The sequence below is a fragment of the Bufo bufo genome, chromosome 5 (genome assembly GCF_905171765.1).
Source record: "Bufo bufo chromosome 5, aBufBuf1.1, whole genome shotgun sequence".
NCBI lineage: Eukaryota > Metazoa > Chordata > Amphibia > Anura > Bufonidae > Bufo > Bufo bufo.
In genome coordinates, this window is record NC_053393.1 from 90574985 (window position 1) to 90593519 (window position 18535).

The 18535-nt window shown below is 44.6% G+C and overlaps 2 protein-coding genes across 2 annotated transcripts in view; one reads left to right on the forward strand and one right to left on the reverse strand.

Moving 5' to 3' along the window:
• The first annotated feature begins 493 nt into the window (after window positions 1-493).
• On the forward strand, window positions 494-8014 carry RBIS (ribosomal biogenesis factor). The gene is made up of 4 exons (XM_040431988.1): window positions 494-552; window positions 2642-2782; window positions 2857-2970; window positions 7257-8014. The coding sequence occupies exons 2-4, from the start codon at window positions 2669-2671 to the stop codon at window positions 7323-7325; spliced, it is 297 nt and encodes a 98-aa protein (XP_040287922.1). The 5' UTR covers window positions 494-552; window positions 2642-2668; the 3' UTR covers window positions 7326-8014.
• Window positions 8015-13376: 5362 nt separating this feature from the next.
• E2F5 (E2F transcription factor 5) overlaps window positions 13377-18535 on the reverse strand; it is a 40158-nt gene continuing 34999 nt past the window's right edge. Inside the window, exons 7-9 of the mRNA XM_040431987.1 lie at window positions 18156-18338; window positions 17971-18015; window positions 13377-14637 (exon numbers count right to left, since the gene is read on the reverse strand). Of these exons, the coding sequence (XP_040287921.1) occupies window positions 14528-14637; window positions 17971-18015; window positions 18156-18338 (338 nt within the window). The 3' untranslated portion in view covers window positions 13377-14527. The remainder of the gene's footprint in view (window positions 14638-17970; window positions 18016-18155; window positions 18339-18535) is intronic.

Genomic DNA, 18535 nt, shown 5'->3' on the forward strand with positions numbered 1-18535 from the left:
AAAGTGCAGAGGGCGCAACAGGTGCAGAGAGAACTGGAAGCCTCTTGGTGTAACGGCAACGCCCCCGTTGCTCCTAGGGCTCATTTGCATATATAAAAACTTTATTTTTCACAGTAATGTGGACACATATGAACATGGCACAAACACCGATGCCTTCAGCTGCCAAGTGCACATGCAACAGGTCAGCCGGTGTCATAGGGACAAATCTGCTGACAGATGCCCCTTTAGTATATTTTGCTTAGTGAACTCTGCACTATAATGTCCTCGCTCACAGATCGCCCCTGAGAACGGACTTTCTACAATATTCTGCTCTTATTATTCTCCTAGAACATGTTTGCTCGGGGATATCGGTAGCATCTAATCCCACGAGCAGCAGAACCTTCTGACGTCATAAGGGCACGTGACCTGCTAATGAGTCCTCCAGGGAGCAGAGATCCGCGCCTCCCCCAAAGCGAGCGTCCTCTGCCCTTTCTGCTCTCTATGGTTACACTCTTCCTGGTCGCGCGTTGATTACGTCACCACCCTGTACACGTGCTGAGGCTTCTGTGGAAGGTACCTATCTGTGGTTATATTGGGGGTGTTTATGGGTCTGTGACCGGGAGATTGGAAAGATGTACTGTCACGTGACCTTCGCAGGGTCCTAGTGCCATACAGCCACCAGTGTTCTAGCTACAATTGCTGCTTATACCAGCCCCAGTGTAACAGCTTCAGGACCTGCTGTACCAGGTGACGTCACGCTGTGTAGGGGATCTATACAGAACAGTATACAGCAGGTTTATGCATTATTTACAAACCAGCACCAGAATACTTTTGGAAATTCAGGTATAGCTAATGAGCTCTTCCATAAACTGCATCTGTATAGCGCCACCTGCTGTTTGTTCTGTTCTCCCTGAGGTGGTTGCACACACTCACATTAAAGGGTGTTTTCAGAGATTTGGATACTGATGTCCGATCCATCTGATGGGTAAGGGTCTGACACCTAGGACCCCCAATGATCAGCTGTGAGCGCCGCGGCCTTCTTGCACCTTCCCAAGCACAGCACCGTACGTTGTATCGCGTCTGTGCTTGGCACCACGCTCAACCCCTTTGAAGTGAATGGGGCAGAGCGTGGTACCAAGCACAGCCGCCATCAATTGTCTGGTGATGTGCTTGGTGAGCTAAGAGAAGGCCATGGTGCTCACAGGAGCGCTGGTGCCTTCTCAAACAGCTGATCGGCAGGGTCCTGGGCGTCGGATCCCCACCAATCAGATACTGATGACCTGTCCAGAAGATAGTATACAGAAAGAGGCCAGAAGATAGGTCATCAGTATCAACATCTCAGAAAACGCCTTTAAATCTTCAACTGTTTAGAAGTTCTGGCATTTTCAGGGAAAGAGCTGCAGCGGAAAGGACGCACCCCGGGAGCTTCTCGCCTGAAACAAATCTAGCTTAAAGGGAACCTGTCATCAACTTTTAGGGCAACATAAAATAGTGACAGAACTGCTGATGTCAGCGGTGTGCCACTCATGAGCTAATAGTAAGTGGTTGCCGAGAACCTGCATCATAATCATTACAGCCCAGGCCTTGAAAAGAGTCAAATCTACCTGAGAAGAGTCCTGGTTATTATAATCTCCTGCTCTCTCACCATCTGCTGATGATTGGCAGTTCTCTCCTAGAGAAAGGGGGAAAACTAGGTAGAAGCCTGTCAGTCATCAGCAGGAGAGCAGGAATTCATGAATAACCAGGACTCTTCTCAGGTGGCCGTGGCTCTTCTCCAGGCCCAGTCTGCAATGGTTGTGATGTTGGTTCTCGGCAACCACTTACTTTTAACTTATAATGACAGACCGCTGAAATCAACTCACCTGTCTCTACTTTATACCGCTGTTAGAATGGGCAGCATAACGTTGATGACAGGTTCCCTTTAACAATTGGAGCCATGAATAGAGCGGTCTCTGATTTTCATTTTTTTGTATCAAACACCTGGTTTAACACAGGCATAAGTGGGTAATCCCATCTCAAACGCTTATGGTTTATCCACAGGAGATCTCAACAGTGGGACCCACACCAGTCTCCAGAATAATGGTCCCCGGTGATCTCATTGCTGACCGTCTCATACAGGCAGACAACAAATGGAGAGATGGCGTCTCTATTCACTAATATTACGCACAGACCGAGCACATGTGCGCCCATCTCTTCATTCATTGCTCTCTTGTATGAGGCAGTGGCTATCTCACCAGCCGAAACAGGGTACCCCCACAAATGAATAGAAATACACCTTTAATTACTCCTCTAACTACAAGTGATAATGAAGTGTTAACTTTCCATTGCAAGGGTAATTTTTTTTTTTTTTTTAAGCATTCAGCAATGTAGCCTGCTGGCCACTAGATGTCAGCACATGTAAAACTGCAATCCTTCTACATGTGTATTTTTTCGTGTTGCATCGGCAGCCGCCCGTCTTCACAGTCCTATTCCCCTATCTCAGACACACACTACTTCATTTCTTTATATGGATGGATATTTTTCTTTGATCCGTGAGAGAACTATCTAGATCACATACAGAATCGGATACATTCATACCAAGGATGCCGCCTCACTGTGACTTGCATTATACGGTTAGGACACAAGAAGAGCTAATACGTGGCTTCATTTATTTTTTTTCCAGAATAACAATCATCAGACGCTTTCGGTAATGGCCAAAAGCAAAGGAAAAGGACCGAAAAAACAGAACGTGTTTCACGTTGCAAACAGTAAAAATGTGAAAGCTAAAAATAAAGCAAAGCCTGTCGTGTCCAACCTGAAGAGGGTGAGTTGTGGGCGGCAGGCGGACCTCACCCATTCTGTATCTTGTACATTTCATGACTTTTCTCCTTTCTTCAGATCAAGGCTGCAACAAGCGACAAAGTCAGCAAAGTTAACCAGGCTTTTACAGAGCTGCACCAAGACATGGCCCAGGGGAAAAAGACGCCCGCAGCCGCATCAAAGGAGACTCGGGTAAACAGACGCAAAGCCATTCCCGTACTGTTATATGTCACTCAGTCTTTTCTACCGCCACTTTATGCAATATCGTACAGTATACAAATGCTTAAAGGGGTTATCCAACCCCTATAATGACCCCCCCCAATGTCTGGGCCCCTCATATACATACAATATATTGGGGGGGTTCATTATAACCCCTTCAATCAGCGATCCCCTAATGTAACAGAATTACTCTCAAAAGTCAGATAGAGACAGGGCTGTGGAACCGGTAGAAATGTACTGACTCCAGATTAAAAAAATTATTATTATTGTGTAATTAATTTATTAACTTTCATAGAAATGTAAACATTATAAAATTTTAATCATAAATATATTTTATTTTCTATAGAAATAAGACCCTTATTTATCAAAATCAGTGATGAGCAGGGTGTTCTAATGATTGGTGCTCACCTCTTTTGCATTCTCTCCTGTCTTTTCGGGCTCATACCCACGAACGTGTTCCGGCCGCGCCCATATTGTGGCCTGCAAACATCAGTTCGGCAGTATACGGGCACCAGCCGTTTGTGGACCCATCCACTTGAATGGGTCCGCAATCCGGAAGGTGTAGTGTGAAACTGAGGCACGGAAGCACCGCACCACAAAAAAATAAAGGAACTTCTATTTTTTTTTGGCGGACGGATCACGGAACCACTTAAGCTGAATGGGTCTGCACACGGCCGGTGCCTTGGGGACCGCAACAGTGCATGGAAAGGGCGGTACATGTTCATGTGCCCTTATACTCGGTATCTTCATGCTGCTTCAATGCCTGAAACTGTGCTTCACGTGCTCAACGGGGGCACACACAAATCTCATAGGGCCCCATAGCAAAACTTAGTATGGGCCCTCTGCAACTATTTTTACCAGTGAACATGCATTAATCACTCCCAGGCAATGCAGGACATCTGCAACGCCCCAGATTTCTGACAAATTTAGTTTTTTTTTTTTAAAATCAAGTGGAAGAAATTTTAACTAAATATAAACAGTAATAATAATAATAAAAAAAAGGTTACTTTGGCCACGCCCACTTTAATCTGACCTTTTATGTCGGAAAAAGTGAAAGAGGTGCTTCAAATATATGGCGCCCATTTTGAACACCATATTTGTCAGTATTTACACCAGAAAACTGACAAAATACAGTGATAAATCTGCTTCTCTTCTATTACAAAGCTCTCTTCTTGCAGCCACCACTAGGGGGAGCTCAGTGAACAGGAATTAATACAACTGCTATGGAAGCGGTAAGGGTCAGTTCACACGGCTGATTTCAAAATACACGTGTAAAAAATAATCACTGAATCCAAGCAGATTTTTATGCCTCAAAATGACACGTTTTTGTATGTGTTTTTTTTTTTTGTAAAGCGTTTTTCAGGTAGATTTTTGATTTTATTAAATTCTATAGTACTTTTCCCACAAGCAGTTTTGACATGTTTACACATTTAAAAAAAAGCGCGCATATGTGCACATCTCAAATGGTGTTTTTTTTTTTCTGCTTTCCATTATTTTGGATGGGAAAATCAGCGCTGATTTTTGCCCCCAAGATAGGTCACATTGCTGCTTCTTTACACGTGTAAAATAAAGTAGTAGATGCTACCTCCCATTGAAATGAATGGGAGGCTGTTTAAAGGTGTTTTTGAGGAAGAACCGCTCCAAAATCAGCGCCAAAAAACTCCATTTGAACTGACCCATATCATTTATTTACATTGAGCTCCCCCTAGTGGCAGCTGTGTGAAATGCAGTGGTTTAACAAGGGGAAGAGCAAATTCCCCCGGGCCCCTTGGCAGCACTGAATATGGCAGCTACACTTTCTACATGTTTTTTATTCCCATCGAGACTTGCACTTGATTCTCTCTATTTCCAGGACATATAGAGCTTTTCTATCTTTTTCTGAGAACAGTCATAGATTTCTTACAATTATTAAAGGGGTTGTCCAGGTTCAGAGCTGACCCCAGACATACCTCCATTTTCACCCAGGCAGCCCCCCTGACTTGAGCATCGGAGCAGTTCATGCTCCGATGCTCTCCTTTGCCCTGCGCTAAATCGCGCAGGGCAAAGGCATTTTTTGGAGATCCGGTGACGTACCGGGGCACTCCATGGGGCTGCCAGGAAGCCCGGTGACGTCACTGGCACTGATGGCCAGGATTTAGCGCTGCCCTAGCCAGTAAAACGGCGCAAAAGCACGCCCATCACAGCCGGTGACGTCAACAAACACACTGCCGGACGGAAGTTTGTTATTGTAAACTAAAGAGACTTTGCCCTGCGCGATTTAGCGCAGGGCAAAGGAGAGCATTGGAGAATGAACTGCTCTGATGCTCAAGTCATGGGGGCTGCCGGGGTGAAAATGGAGGTATGTCCGGGTTCAGCTCTGAACCCGGACACCCCCTTTAAGTGTATAGCAGTGTTTTCCAGTTATTAATTGCATAGTGCTCTGCATATTTACTTACAACAATTTAGAAAATGTCAGGAACTTCAGAAATTGTATTCCAATGACTATGGCTTAAGTTCGGAGAAGGAACTTTGGCTTAATAACTGCACAGCCCTGGATAGAAAGATGTAGGAAGATAAGGAAGGAGATGTAGGGGGGGGGAAATTATCAAACTGGTGTGAAGTAGAAGTGGCTTAGTTGCCCATAGCAACCAATCAGGTTCCACCTTTCATTTTCCAAAGGAGCTGTGAAAAATGAAAGGTGGAATCTGATTGGTTGCTATGGGCGCTTTACACCAGTTTGATAAATCTCCCTTACAGTTTTATATTGGGCAGTGGTGGTGGTTAACCCGCCGCAGTATAAGGGCCTAAATTGTGGCCGTTGACGTAGATGGCCACTCATTATATTCAGACTGGGGTGGTACAGGGTGTAGGCAGACACCTCATCATTCCGGCTACCATTATGTACAGCATCAGGTTTTACAGCCTGCTGTAAAAATTCACCTGTCCGCATCTTTTGCGGCCCCATTGAAGTGAATGGGTCCACATCCGACCAGCAAAAAAATGCAGACAAAAAAATACGTTTGTGTGCATGAGGCCTAAGAATGAGGACTTACAGCCTATGAGGAAATAGGGTTAGTCCAGAGGGTAAGTGTTTGTTTTGTAGAATGACCAGCCATTCTTTTATAGAAACAGGGACTACACATAAAGCTGCACAAGCCATGTCGCTGTGTAGCCCCCAACCTTCTTTTAATATATCCCATTACTACAGCCTCATTACCAATAACCTAAGGGGGTAGTAGTTAGGCTATTAATGCAGTAACGCTGCTGACACCAGCCTGTCACCTACATTAAGCACTATAACCTGCAGTATTACTGACCTGAGATTGCACCCTTCCTACCTCCTGCAGTATTATAGGAGTAGTATTGGTGTTACAGACCTTGGATTGCATCCTTCCTACCTCCTGCAGTATTATAGGAGTAGTATTGGTGTTACAGACCTTGGATTGCATCCTTCCTACCTCCTGCAGTATTATAGGAGTAGTATTGGTGTTACAGACCTTGGATTGCGCCCTCCTGCAGTATTATAGTAGTACTGGTGTTACTGACCTTGGATTGCATCCTCCCTACCTTCTGCAGTATTATAGGAGTAGTACTGGTGTTACTGACCTTGGATTGCATCCTTCCTACCTCCTGCAGTATTATAGGAGTAGTATTGGTGTTACGGACCTTGGATTGCGCCCTCCTGCAGTATTATAGTAGTACTGGTGTTACTGACCTTGGATTGCATCCTCCCTACATTCTGCAGTATTATAGGAGTAGTACTGGTGTTACTGACCTTGGATTGCATCCTCCCTACATTCTGCAGTATTATAGGAGTAGTACTGGTGTTACTGACCTTGGATTGCGCCCTCCCTACCCCCTCGCTGTGCTGCCACAAAGCTCCCCTGTAATACGTTGTCGGAACTGCAAGTTACTTAGCTGTCACAACATAGCCTATCCCTATAATGAATACTTAGCATTTTTTGTGAGGTTGCCTGGGAAACAAACATATCTGTGCCATTTTTATGTTCGTACTTGCAGTAATGGCCGTTTCTCACTGCCATTCGAATTAAATGAGGAGCCGTCGCCTCTCCTGAGATGTCTTTTAGCGACTACTTGCATTCCCCATGTAATAAGAACTGTGGACTATCTTGTCTTATAACAGTGTTGTTGCGGTTCTCTATTATTCCTGCTTGTAGTTTACAAGTAAAGGTATCGGACTGTTGGCAGCGCGCTTCCCGTTCTTTGGTAGATGCATGGGCTACAGTGTGATTATAGATGGATACCGTTTTCTTTTCTAGGTTTCCAGGCCGAGCCGAGAAGCCCCTGCTGACATAGAAAACGCCACAGACCTGTTGTCACAGCTGTAAATTACTTCCATGGACATCACCCCCTTTTCCCCACCGTATAAAGAACACCACAAAGGACTTGATTTAATATATATACATTTTATTGGAAACGTCTCAAGTACAAAATAAAAAAAGTGGTTACATAGCAAGGAAGCATGCGAGTAAGATGGTGGTTTACTACAGATCCGTGTACTGGTAACTACAAGGCACTTGGACTGTGATCAGACGGGAGACACTCGGCAGTGATTATTCTTAATGGAACCACCTGCAGAATGAAGTGGTTTGGCACAAAATTCTCTGCGGAAGGTTTTGTCATTTTGTTAGTTGCTACATCTAGTGCACCTAAGGCTCTGCCGTGAGCGATGCGGCTTTACCACCAGAAAATCAGCATTCATTTCCCTGCATTTCTGCACATGTTACCTGCTGCTTTTGGTGCGGATTTGATGCAGCTTTACTGCCTCAATGGGTGAAATCCGCATCAAAAATCACAAACATAATTGACACGCTGTAGATTTCTAAATCCACACGGAACAAAACAGTAAAGTGTACTTGATACTGTATTAGGGTACATGCACGCGACCGCGCCGTGTTTTGTGGTCTGCAAATTGCGGATCCACAAAACACAGATGCTGGTCATGTACACTTCGCAATTTACGGAACGGGCCGCCTATTATAGAAATGCCTATTCTTTCCCCCAAACGGACAAGAATAGGACGTTTTTTTTTTTTTGCGGGGCCACGGAACAGGAGTGCTGTCCACATCATTTGCACCACCACTGAAGTGAATGGAGCCACAGCAAAAAAAAAAAAAATGGCTGTGTGCATAAAGCCTTAAAGGGGTTGTCCAAGTTATATTTATTGATGACCTATCCCCAGGATAGGTCATCAATATCAGATCGGCTGTTTGAAAAGGCGCGCGCCGTCTCCTCTTCATTGTTTACCTGCTCGCCGTTGCATCTGCAGCGGTGAGCAGGTGTAATTACACCCAAGCCGTCCCATTCATTTCAATGTGATGGATCGCTTCTATACACTTGTATAGGAGCAATCTGTACCATTGAAATGAATGGGACGGCTTCGGTGTAATTACACCTGCTCACCGCTGCAGATGCCCCCAAACAGCCTCCCATTTTTTGCAATGGGAAGCAACATTTGTTTGTTTTTTCCCCATATGGAAAAACTAAAAAAAATAAATGTGTGCGCTATTTTGGTGCAGAATCCCTCATTGAAATAAAACGCTCTATATACGAGTCCGCAAGTATAAACCACAAAAAATACTCCCTAACAAAAGCTTTTAAAATCTGTGCGGATTCAGTCTTCAAAATCCGTTGTGTGAACATAACCTAATAATGCCCTGTCAGCGGGATCACAGAGGAGGGTGATCATCCTCCTGCTGGTATGAATTTATTAGGACAGGGGTCAGCAACTCCAGCTACTGGGAAACTACAACTCCCAGCATGCACTTAGTTGTTCTTGTAAGCCCCATAGAAGTCAAAGAAGGATTTTGGGTGTTGTAGTTTCAGAACAGCTAGAGGTTGGAGAAATCCTCCTTAGCGCCAGCAGGAGAGGCCTGAGAAACAGAAAATGCACTGGAAAATACAGGTAGCCTTGGCAATTTCCAGTCACTGTAAACCAACATGTTCCCACCACTGTTAGGAGGCCCCATAAACAGTTATCTAATACTTATGGGCGGAAGGATTCTGAAATGAACAATAAGGGAACGCACATAGTAAGGCTCCATTCATGGGTCCGCATCCGTTCCGCAATTTTGCGGAACAGGTGCGGACCCATTTATTCTCTATGAGGACGGAATGGATGCGGACAGCACACAGTGTGCTGTCCGCATTGGCGGAGTCCGGTCCTGATCTTTGGGTCCGCAGCTCTGCAAAAGATAGAACATGTCCTATTCTTGTCCGCAGCTGAATAGGCATTTCTATAGGGGTGCCGGGCAGGTGTGTTGTTGTAAATCACTAGTGCAACAGTGTCTCACTTTGCGATACAAAAACATGCCCAGAAGTGGTTTGTGCATAAGCGCAGTGCGAGCATTAGGGTGCGTTCACACGCTGCAGATTTTGTTGCAGAAACTTCCACACATGAAAATCAGTGCCACTCGCCTTGCAGAAATCCATGTGCTTGCCTCCCCATTCAAATGAATGGAACTGATTTCTACAAGATCCAGTGGGTGTGAAGGCAGCCTTAATATACCAGGCAATGGAAAAGTCTAGGCGCAGCCTTTGAACTTGTCTAAGTATTCTTTGGGAGGGAGGCTGTATTATTTGGTGGAGGAAACTTTTTTCTTCTGTGGTCTCCTCCAAGTAGGGGTCCACTATACACATTGGGGGAGATTTACCAAAACTGGTGTAAAGAAAAACAGTCTTAGCTGCCCCTAGCAACCAGATTCCACCTTTCATTTTCCATAGGAGCTCTGAAAAATGAAAGGTGGAATCTGATTGGTTGCTATAGGCAAGTAAACCAGTTTTGATAAATCTACCCCACTGCCTACGACCTGTACAGACAGGAAAAACAGCATTTGTGCTGTATTAAATGTGGATTTTAGCAATAACCCCTGGACCGGCTGTGGGCCTAGAGGCAGAATTAGGTCACCATCAAATCCAGTGGCTACAGGTAAAGGGAACCTGTCAGGCCAAAATGCCCCTAAACTACCAGCAGTACTTCAAAGTCGCCTGGTTTCTAATGAAGCCGACACAAAATGAGGAGCTTGAATTCAAGGGGGCAGTGGCCTTGATGCTCGTCAAGCTTGCCTCTCCCCCTTCCTCCCAGATCGCACTTAATTGATGGCCTTTTCTTTTTTTCCTTCCTGCGCGATTCCCCAAGAGTTCTTGTTCCTGCATTGTCAATCTAGTTTTTTGTGCCTGCGCAGTGAGATCCGCTGTAGTGTACTTGGCTTAGGGGGTCATCGCAGATGTTTGAGCTGCAGGCAGCATGTTATAGGGCAGGAGAAGCTGAGCAGATTGATATATAGTTTTACGGGAAAAGATTCAGTATAACAAAATTCTTTGTTCTTTTAAATTCCTGCTCATTCTGGACTTTGAAGTCCAGGAGGCGGTCCTATCAGTGATTGAAGTCCAGGAGGCGGTCCTATCAGTGATTGAAGTCCAGGAGGCGGTCCTATCAGTGATTGACAGTCTTCCCTCTATGAATGTGTATACAGAGATAGCTGTCAATCACTGACTGGATCGCCTCCTTGACTTCAATCCTCAGAATAAATAGGAATTTAACAAATTGCAAGTTTTACTGAATCTTTTCACACAAAACTATATATCAATCTGCTCAGCTCCTTCTGCTCTATACCATGCTGCCTGCAGCTCAGACACTGTGTTCAATGTGACAGGTTCCCTTTAAACAAGGGTCAAAAAAATTAAAGATAATTGTTCACCTCTCCCTTTTGGAGACCTTATTTGCTGTCTGACTTGACAGGAACATTGTGGAATGAGTGTATAGGGGATAAGTATCCGATCGGAGGAAGTCCAGCACCTAATGATCACGAGCCAAGGGGCAGTGTTACCCATTTGAAAGAAGGACCGGACAACCCCTTTAAGGGTAACCTTTAGGCCTCTTTCACACGGGCGTTGCGGGAAAATGTGCGGGTGCGTTGCGGGAACAACTGCGATTTTTCCGCGCGAGTGCAAAACATTGTAATGCATTTTGCACTCGCGTGAGAAAAATCACGCATGTTTGGGTTAGGTGTTGTGTAGATGTTATTATTTTCCCTATAACCATGTTATAAGGGAAAATAATACAGTGAATAGACTGTCACCTAGCAACCATGCGTGAAAATCGCACTGCATCCGCACTTGCTTGCGATTTTCATGCAACCCCATTCACTTCTATGGGGCCTGCGTTGCGCAAAAAACGCACAATATAGAGCATGCTGTGATTTTCACGCAACGCACAAGTGATGCGTAAAAATCACCGCTCATGTGAACAGCCCCATAGAAATGAATGGGTTGGTATTCAGTGCGGGTGCAATGCTTTCAACTCACGCATCGCATCCGCGCGGAATACTCGCCCGTGTGAAAGGGGCCTTAGGTGTGAGGCGTTTTTGTTCCTTTCCAAGCAAGAAGTAAACGTAACATTTGGTTAACCCATTCAGGACAGCCACATCATTTCAGCCCCCTGTTGTATTCACTCACAAAATGTAACCATGACGTATCCCCAAAAGAAAGCCTGCAAGTAGACAGGACTGCAGACACCCGGCCCTCAGGGCTACATGCAATCACCTGGATCATGTATACAATGACTGGAACATGAACATAGGCTGGAAGTGAACAGGAGGTTTTGATGTCATTATGAAAATACACCCGGAACAAATCACTTGAATAGAACTATTGGAAACGCTTGGAAAGTCATACATATGGATCCGATAACATCAAATACCTTCATTCTATTTAAAGGGAATGCGTCAAAAGAAAATAACCTATTTTCTAAATCAAGTCTTTATGTTAAATGTATCTTTAATGAATTTTTGGCAATGCTACCTTTAATTTTTCATGTCAGTATCTATATTTAAAAAAAAAAAAGCACAACAAAAAAAAAATATAAGTCCTAAAATCCTGCAGTTTTAACACTTGCCACTAAGCCTAACAAAGGCACCACTTCTTCCTCTGTACAGATCACCTTACTCCAGTTATCTGCTTATCATTACAGGCAGGATCACAATGACAGGTCATCTACATTTAGATACAGAATCCTCCATTCACATTAGGTGATATTACAGCTCATCTTTTCCCTCCCGGCCTCTGCACAGGTCACAGAGCATGCCTACAACATTATCCACTCAATGAGGTCACCTCCTGTCCATTGTGTCTATGGAAAAATGGCAGTCCCCATAATCATGTTCCCGAAATAGAACTGAAAAAAAATAATAATCTACAACTCAGAAAACGACATATTAGAAAAATTAACTATATGGGTCATTATCTGGTTTTAACTGGCAGAAAGTAAATTTTGGTGACATTCCCTTTAAAGTCCCAGCTAAGCCTAAGCCTCTCTACTCCCGTGTTAGATTTAGACTGTTTTAGCCTCTTTGTTAGGGTCCATTCACACGTCCGTTTTTTCTTTCCTGATCTGTTCCGTTTTTTCAGGAACAGATCTGGACCCATTCATTTTCAATGGGTCCTGGAAAAAAAATCAGACATTGAGCTGTCCGTTTTTTCCAGGACCCATTGAAAATGAATGGGTCCAGATCTGGTCCAGATCTGTTCCTGAAAAAACGGAACAGATCAGGAAAGAAAAAACGGACGTGTGAATAGACCCTTAGAGTGTTAGAAAGGCAATAATAAAAAATAAAAAAAAAGTCTACAGTGAGATGACAAGATGGCAACCTCAACCAGAGACCGAGGATTTAGTGATGCGGATCAGTTAGGTCCCCTGGGTTACCCTGTCTGAAGGCAACATAGAGACAGGTCAAAAGCTCCTTAAAGTTTTGTGCAACGATTTTTATTGATAACTTATCCTCAGGATAGGTCATCAATATCTGATCAGGGGGGGGGGGCGGGGGTCAGCTGTTTGAAGATGAGGCTTCCTGGTCATTACACTACGAGCCGTCTGTGTAATGAACAGAAGGCACACGTATGGAGCGTCACCTCCTTTTCAAACAGCCGATTGGTGGGGGTCCGGGTGTCGAATCCCCGCTGATCAGATATTGATCACTTATCCTGAGGATAGGTCATCAATATAAGGCTACATGCACACGACTGTGCCGTTTTTTGCGGTCCGCAAACCGCTGATCGGCAAAAAACGAAAGCTGCCCGCGTGCCTTCCGCAATTTGCGGAACGGAAGGCCCATTGTAGATATGCCTATTCTTGTCCGCAAAATGGACAAGAATAGGAGATGCTATATTTTTTTTGCAGAGCCATCTTTTGCGGCCCCATTATAGTGAATAGGTCCGCACCCGAGCCGCAAAAACTGCGGCTCGGATGCGGACCCGAAAAACCGTTGTGTGCATGAAGCCTAAAATTGCTGCACAACCCCTGCAAACATATGCGGGTTCTCATGCAGGAGAACCGCAGCGTAATACAGTACCAGCAAAGTGTATGAGATTAGACAAATCTGTGCGGACATTTGACCTGCAGTACGGACTTTGATCTGCAGTCTGTTCTTTGTGCGCATTTCATCCTTTTCAAGGCAAGGGGGAGATCTGTTGCAAAACGGCACCAAAAGCTGCAAGTAACGCATGCATTTTTGGTGCAGAAATGGAATTTCTGTAAGGCAGCTCGCCCCCGCGTACAGGTAAGCCTACAGGTACAGCCTCACGTCATATACGCTGTGGATGCTCTACTGTGGAATTTTGCACAAAGAACCTGCAGTGTAGGCAGTAGACGTGAAACCTCATCCACAGGCTGCTGACATTTTCTGCAATGAAATCCACACATACCTTGGACTTGCGGATTTGGATTTTAATTTGGCGGCATGTCAATTTGACGGTGAAATCTTTCAGCACCAAAGACTGCACCAATGTCCGCATGATCTGGGGGGATTTTGGCCAGATATGCGTTGAATAGCCATAGAATCAATGATGCCAGAATTTATAAAAAAGCCTGTATCACCTACACACATTTGACTGAAAGCTTTTCCTGTAAGAGTCTGTATTTTACAGCCCTCTGTGTGGACAGGGAAGGCAGGACTCCCGGGCTCTCTCTAAGAGTCCTGGCCGCATTCAATCACCTTTTTCCAAGAAAATACTAAATTTTATTAAAGAAAACTGCATTCCCAAGCATTTGGCCTCCTTCGTACTATGCTGCCCTCAGAAAGGAAGAGCCGAAGACCTGACAGATCTGCTCCAATCCATCCCCAGGTCCATGGTCCTACAGAGGGTCCACTATATTACGGCACAATCTCCGATTCTTGTCACTATACAAGTATTACCATTTTTTGCCAAAAGCAAGCGACGCCCTTGAGAAGCTGCTCTTACCTGAGCAAACCTCATGCACAACATACTAGGCAGAAAAACAACAAGTTCTCAGGCGGGGTGACCCGTCCCTAGCAGTTTGGGGCATTTTATAAAGATCTGGTTTTCCACTGTTAGTCTCTGAATAAGACTTCTCTTCTACAAACAAGTCCAGTAATAGGAAGAACCAATGTATTTATAAAATCTAATTCACTGTACATTAAAAAAATTATATAAATCCAAGTGTAAAAAAAAAAAACGACGCTACTGTAAGGCAGATGGAGGTAGACAGAAGTCCAGAAAGAGGGGCATGAACCTAATAATTTAGTATCTGCACATCAAACAGATCACAGACTCCTTCACTGTCGTCCAGGTTGAAATTATAGTCGTCCCCGGGTGTTGGAGAAAGTCGCAGGAGTGGGAACACTGACCGGAAGAGAAAAGGGAAACGGTCACAAGTGAAATACGGTAAAGATTAGGTATGCAATATTAGCCAATATGATAATAGTTAAAGGGGTTGTCTCATCTCCAACAATGGGGGCATATTGGTAGGATATGCCCCCCATTGACCCGCCACCTATATTGGGAACAGAGCCCCGCAAAGTGGTGGCTGAACCGGAGTCCTACAGTGGTCTCCCCATGGAAGTGAATGGGAGCACACCGTGCATGACCAGCCACCGCTCCCGTTCACTTCTATGGGCCTGGTGGAAATAGCCTAGCCCAGTGATGGTGAACCTCTTAGAGACAGAGTGCCCAAACTGCAACCCAAAACCCACTTATTTATTGCAAAGTGCCAACACGGCAATTTAACCTGAACACCAATATCATATATCTTCCATGTACTTTATCATTTAGCTATAATAACCTGCCTACATTCAATGTTCTGCCTGTGCTGTTCATGGCATATCCTGCACTGATGAATGGCAGGAAAAGTCTAAGGCATATTGGTACACCATAGACTTTCTCCAGGGTGCGGGTGCCTACAGAGAGGGCTCTGAGTGCCACCTCTGGCACCCGTGCCATAGGTTCGCCATCACTGGCCTAGCCCATAGATAATCAATAGAGGGTGGCTGCGCATGTGCAGTGCGCCCCCTCCACCACTTTTGGGGCTCCATTCTCGATATAGGTGCGGGTCCTAGCGATATGCCCCCATTGTCTGAGATGAGACAACCCCCTTTAAAAATGTTACAAATGTTATTATAAAATATATTTCCAAATGCCTTTCATTAGTTATAATGTCTTGCTTTGTCTAGGGAGCAATGATTAGGAGAAACAAAATGACCGCCGTCCTATTGGTACACACAAAACCTGTCCTAATCACACAGGACAAGCTCGCTAAGGAAGACAAGCTGATAAAAACTTCAGCTGAATCTCCATGGGAATGGAGTTCATGAGGAGACATGAAGCTCAGAAAAAAGGGACAGGACAGACTGTGGTAATGGAGACTGCATACAAGTGCTGAGCTCATTACTACATCCCCACCTCCTCTCTGTACTTCATGTCTCCTCATGAACTCCATTCCTACAGAGATTCAGCTGAAGATCTTATCTGTATTCAGGCTCATTATCCCGGACAAGCAGAGCAGGAGGATGAGGCAGCTCTTTAGCTCAGTGCTCCGAAGTAACTTGTCCTGCTGTGCAATTAGGACAGGTTTTGAGTGTACTAATAGGACGGCGGCCATTTTATTATCCCTGATGATTGCTCCCTAGAGAAAACGAGCCATTATAAACTAATGGAAGGTATTTGGGAATATATTCAGAATAAAAGTAATATTTTCAGTAATTTTAATTTTATTAATCCCCAGAAAACCCCTTTAAAAAGAAGCACTCCAATTTGAATACAATTGTTGGCCCATTTGAAATACTACATAAGAAAATGTTGTAGAGCAACAAGTTTGTTTAGAATTATAAGCCCTGTTCTCGGCCACCATTGCCCCACGTGACCCCCACTCTGGCTTGCTTTTAGTAACAGTAGTACAAAGAAGAAAAAAAAATACCCGTTTAGAATCCCACTTTCACTAGTCACATAAGTGTACCGGGGACGGCCAGCAGTGCTTCAGGCTCCGTGTATGAGCTGCTGCTCCACAGCCCCTGCCCACAGCATAGGCCAGCCCCAGATGCACTTCTGGGGGTGGTACCAGCAGGATTGTAAACAGATTTTTTCACCCCATGTCCCCACCTATATCTGTCAGCAGTTTTGTATAGACAGAAATACACTGTATGCACATACTATGGCAGGGGAAGGCCCTTTTATTACATTGCATATGCTCTGTGGGCCGGCTGCAGAACTGTGGTAAAGAGTGAAGAGTTTGAACGGAGCAGTAGCCGTGGGTGCAAACTACTGCTCACACTGTTAGGCCTCATGCACACTACTGTATGTATATTGCGGTCTGCAAGATATGGATTTCGTCCATGTTACATCCACATTTTTTGCGGACCCGTTGACATCAGTGGGTCCTTGGTCAGCATTTTGCGGCCAAGTATAGGACATGCTCTATAGTTTTGCGGAATGGACATGTGGATGTGGAAAGCACACAGATCATCCATGTGCTTTCTACATCCATAGGTCCATTCCACAAAAAGATGGAATGTCCACAAAACACGGACCAACTGAAGTCAAAGGGCCCGCAAAAAAATAAATAATTGCACGGATTGGACACAGACCACACCTGTATTTTGCAGATTTGTGGACCATAAAATGTATGAGGCCTTATCCAAAGCAGAGAGCCAGTGAACAGTGCTCTAAAGGACAGCTTGGGTCTATGGACTGTAATGTACTGAGGAGCTGCAGGGACTTGTGTGCCCCCTCCGGTGCTGCATGTTCAGAGCTTTCCTCCCCCAGGACCGATACTTCCAGGTGAGAAGATGGCACCTGCCATATCAGATGGAGCAGGTCACAATTAATTTCTATTGGATTCATAAGCAACGCAACAGAAAATAAAACCTTATGAACTTGGGGGTATATGGAGGTACAGCGAGGCCCCATGCATCTATAGGAATGTGCTGTTACACATACAAGGATGTCCACTGATTTCAAATGATTCTGTGTAAAGGGAAGTTCACACTTGGCAGATATTTCAGTGACTGAGAATCTATTGTTTGGTTCTGCAGCTCGTGCAGAGATTTTTACAACTTCATTCAGACATACGGACAGACGGACAGACTGCTTACACGCCTCAATCTTCCTGTAGCGTTCACTGGCAGTAATAGTAGATCACAGAGGGATCCCAGCAGCAGGGATCCATGATATAGGCTACTTGCCAAAAGTGGATAACACCTTTAAAGGGGTTGTCTCATCTTGAACATTGGTGGCATCTCGGTAGGATATGCCAGATAGATGCAGGTCCCACACCATTAATTTCTATGGGAGTGCCAACAATCGCCAAGTGCTGGTTTTGCCATTTTCAACAGTCCCATTAAAGTGAATGGAGTGTTGGCCATGCTTGCGGGGTGCGCTTTCCATTCATTGCTATGGGATTTCCGAAAATAGCCGAGTACTCTCCCACAGACAGGAATGGAAGGTGACCACGCATGAGCGGTGCACTCTCCCGAACTTTGGGCACTTCGTTCTTGAGATGGGTGCGTGTCCCAGAGATGGGACCTGCACCTATCTGACATTGGTATCATATCCTAGCGATATGCAACCAAGGTTCGAAGGGAGACAACCCCTTTAATAATAATAATAGGTACCATGTTAGGCTGTGTATACAGGCTCATTAACAATTCCAAATAGCCTGGCAACCAAAAAGGTAACACTTACCATCAGAAGACATCAGCTCATCAATTAGGTCACCACTTATATGACCTTTGAAAATGAAAAGTAAAAGTTTCAGAATAAAAATGACCCATCTTGTTGCTACACGTTGCGGCATACTGAATGTAAAAGAAACTGATAATACAGTTATTAAACGGTCTGCATCGTATAACAGAGCAGTAACCCCTTACCTTCTGGGTCATCTAGTTTCGCAATGTCAAATGTATTGGTCTTAAGGATGTTATTAACATCCATTGGAAGGAAGTCACCGCTGCTGGCGGTAGATGGAGCCAAATCGGTCGTCAGGTTGGGATATAGGAGGGAGTCTGGAAGTTCACATAAACTGCTAACAGGTGTGTCCGCCCGCACGTCCTCTAAAAAAGGTTAAAAAAAAAATTAAATTAAAATTGTAGGATTAGAGATTTGATTTATATTTGCTTATTAATGTATGTGTCAAAACTACTCAGCAAGCCCCATCCTCCAGGTGCAAGAGCTAGGCCTATGAATGTGAATGACCTTGATTATCGTATGATAATGTCACCCGACAAGGACTGGGATATATTAGGCATTG

Coding starts and splice junctions, on each gene's coding strand:
- RBIS (XM_040431988.1), top strand. CDS start 2,669: ATGGCCAAAAGCAAAGGAAAAGGACCGAAAAAACAGAACGTGTTTCAC. Junction 2,783..2,856: donor TCGTGTCCAACCTGAAGAGG/GTGAGTTGTGGG, acceptor TCCTTTCTTCAG/ATCAAGGCTGCAACAAGCGA. Junction 2,971..7,256: donor CCGCATCAAAGGAGACTCGG/GTAAACAGACGC, acceptor TTTCTTTTCTAG/GTTTCCAGGCCGAGCCGAGA.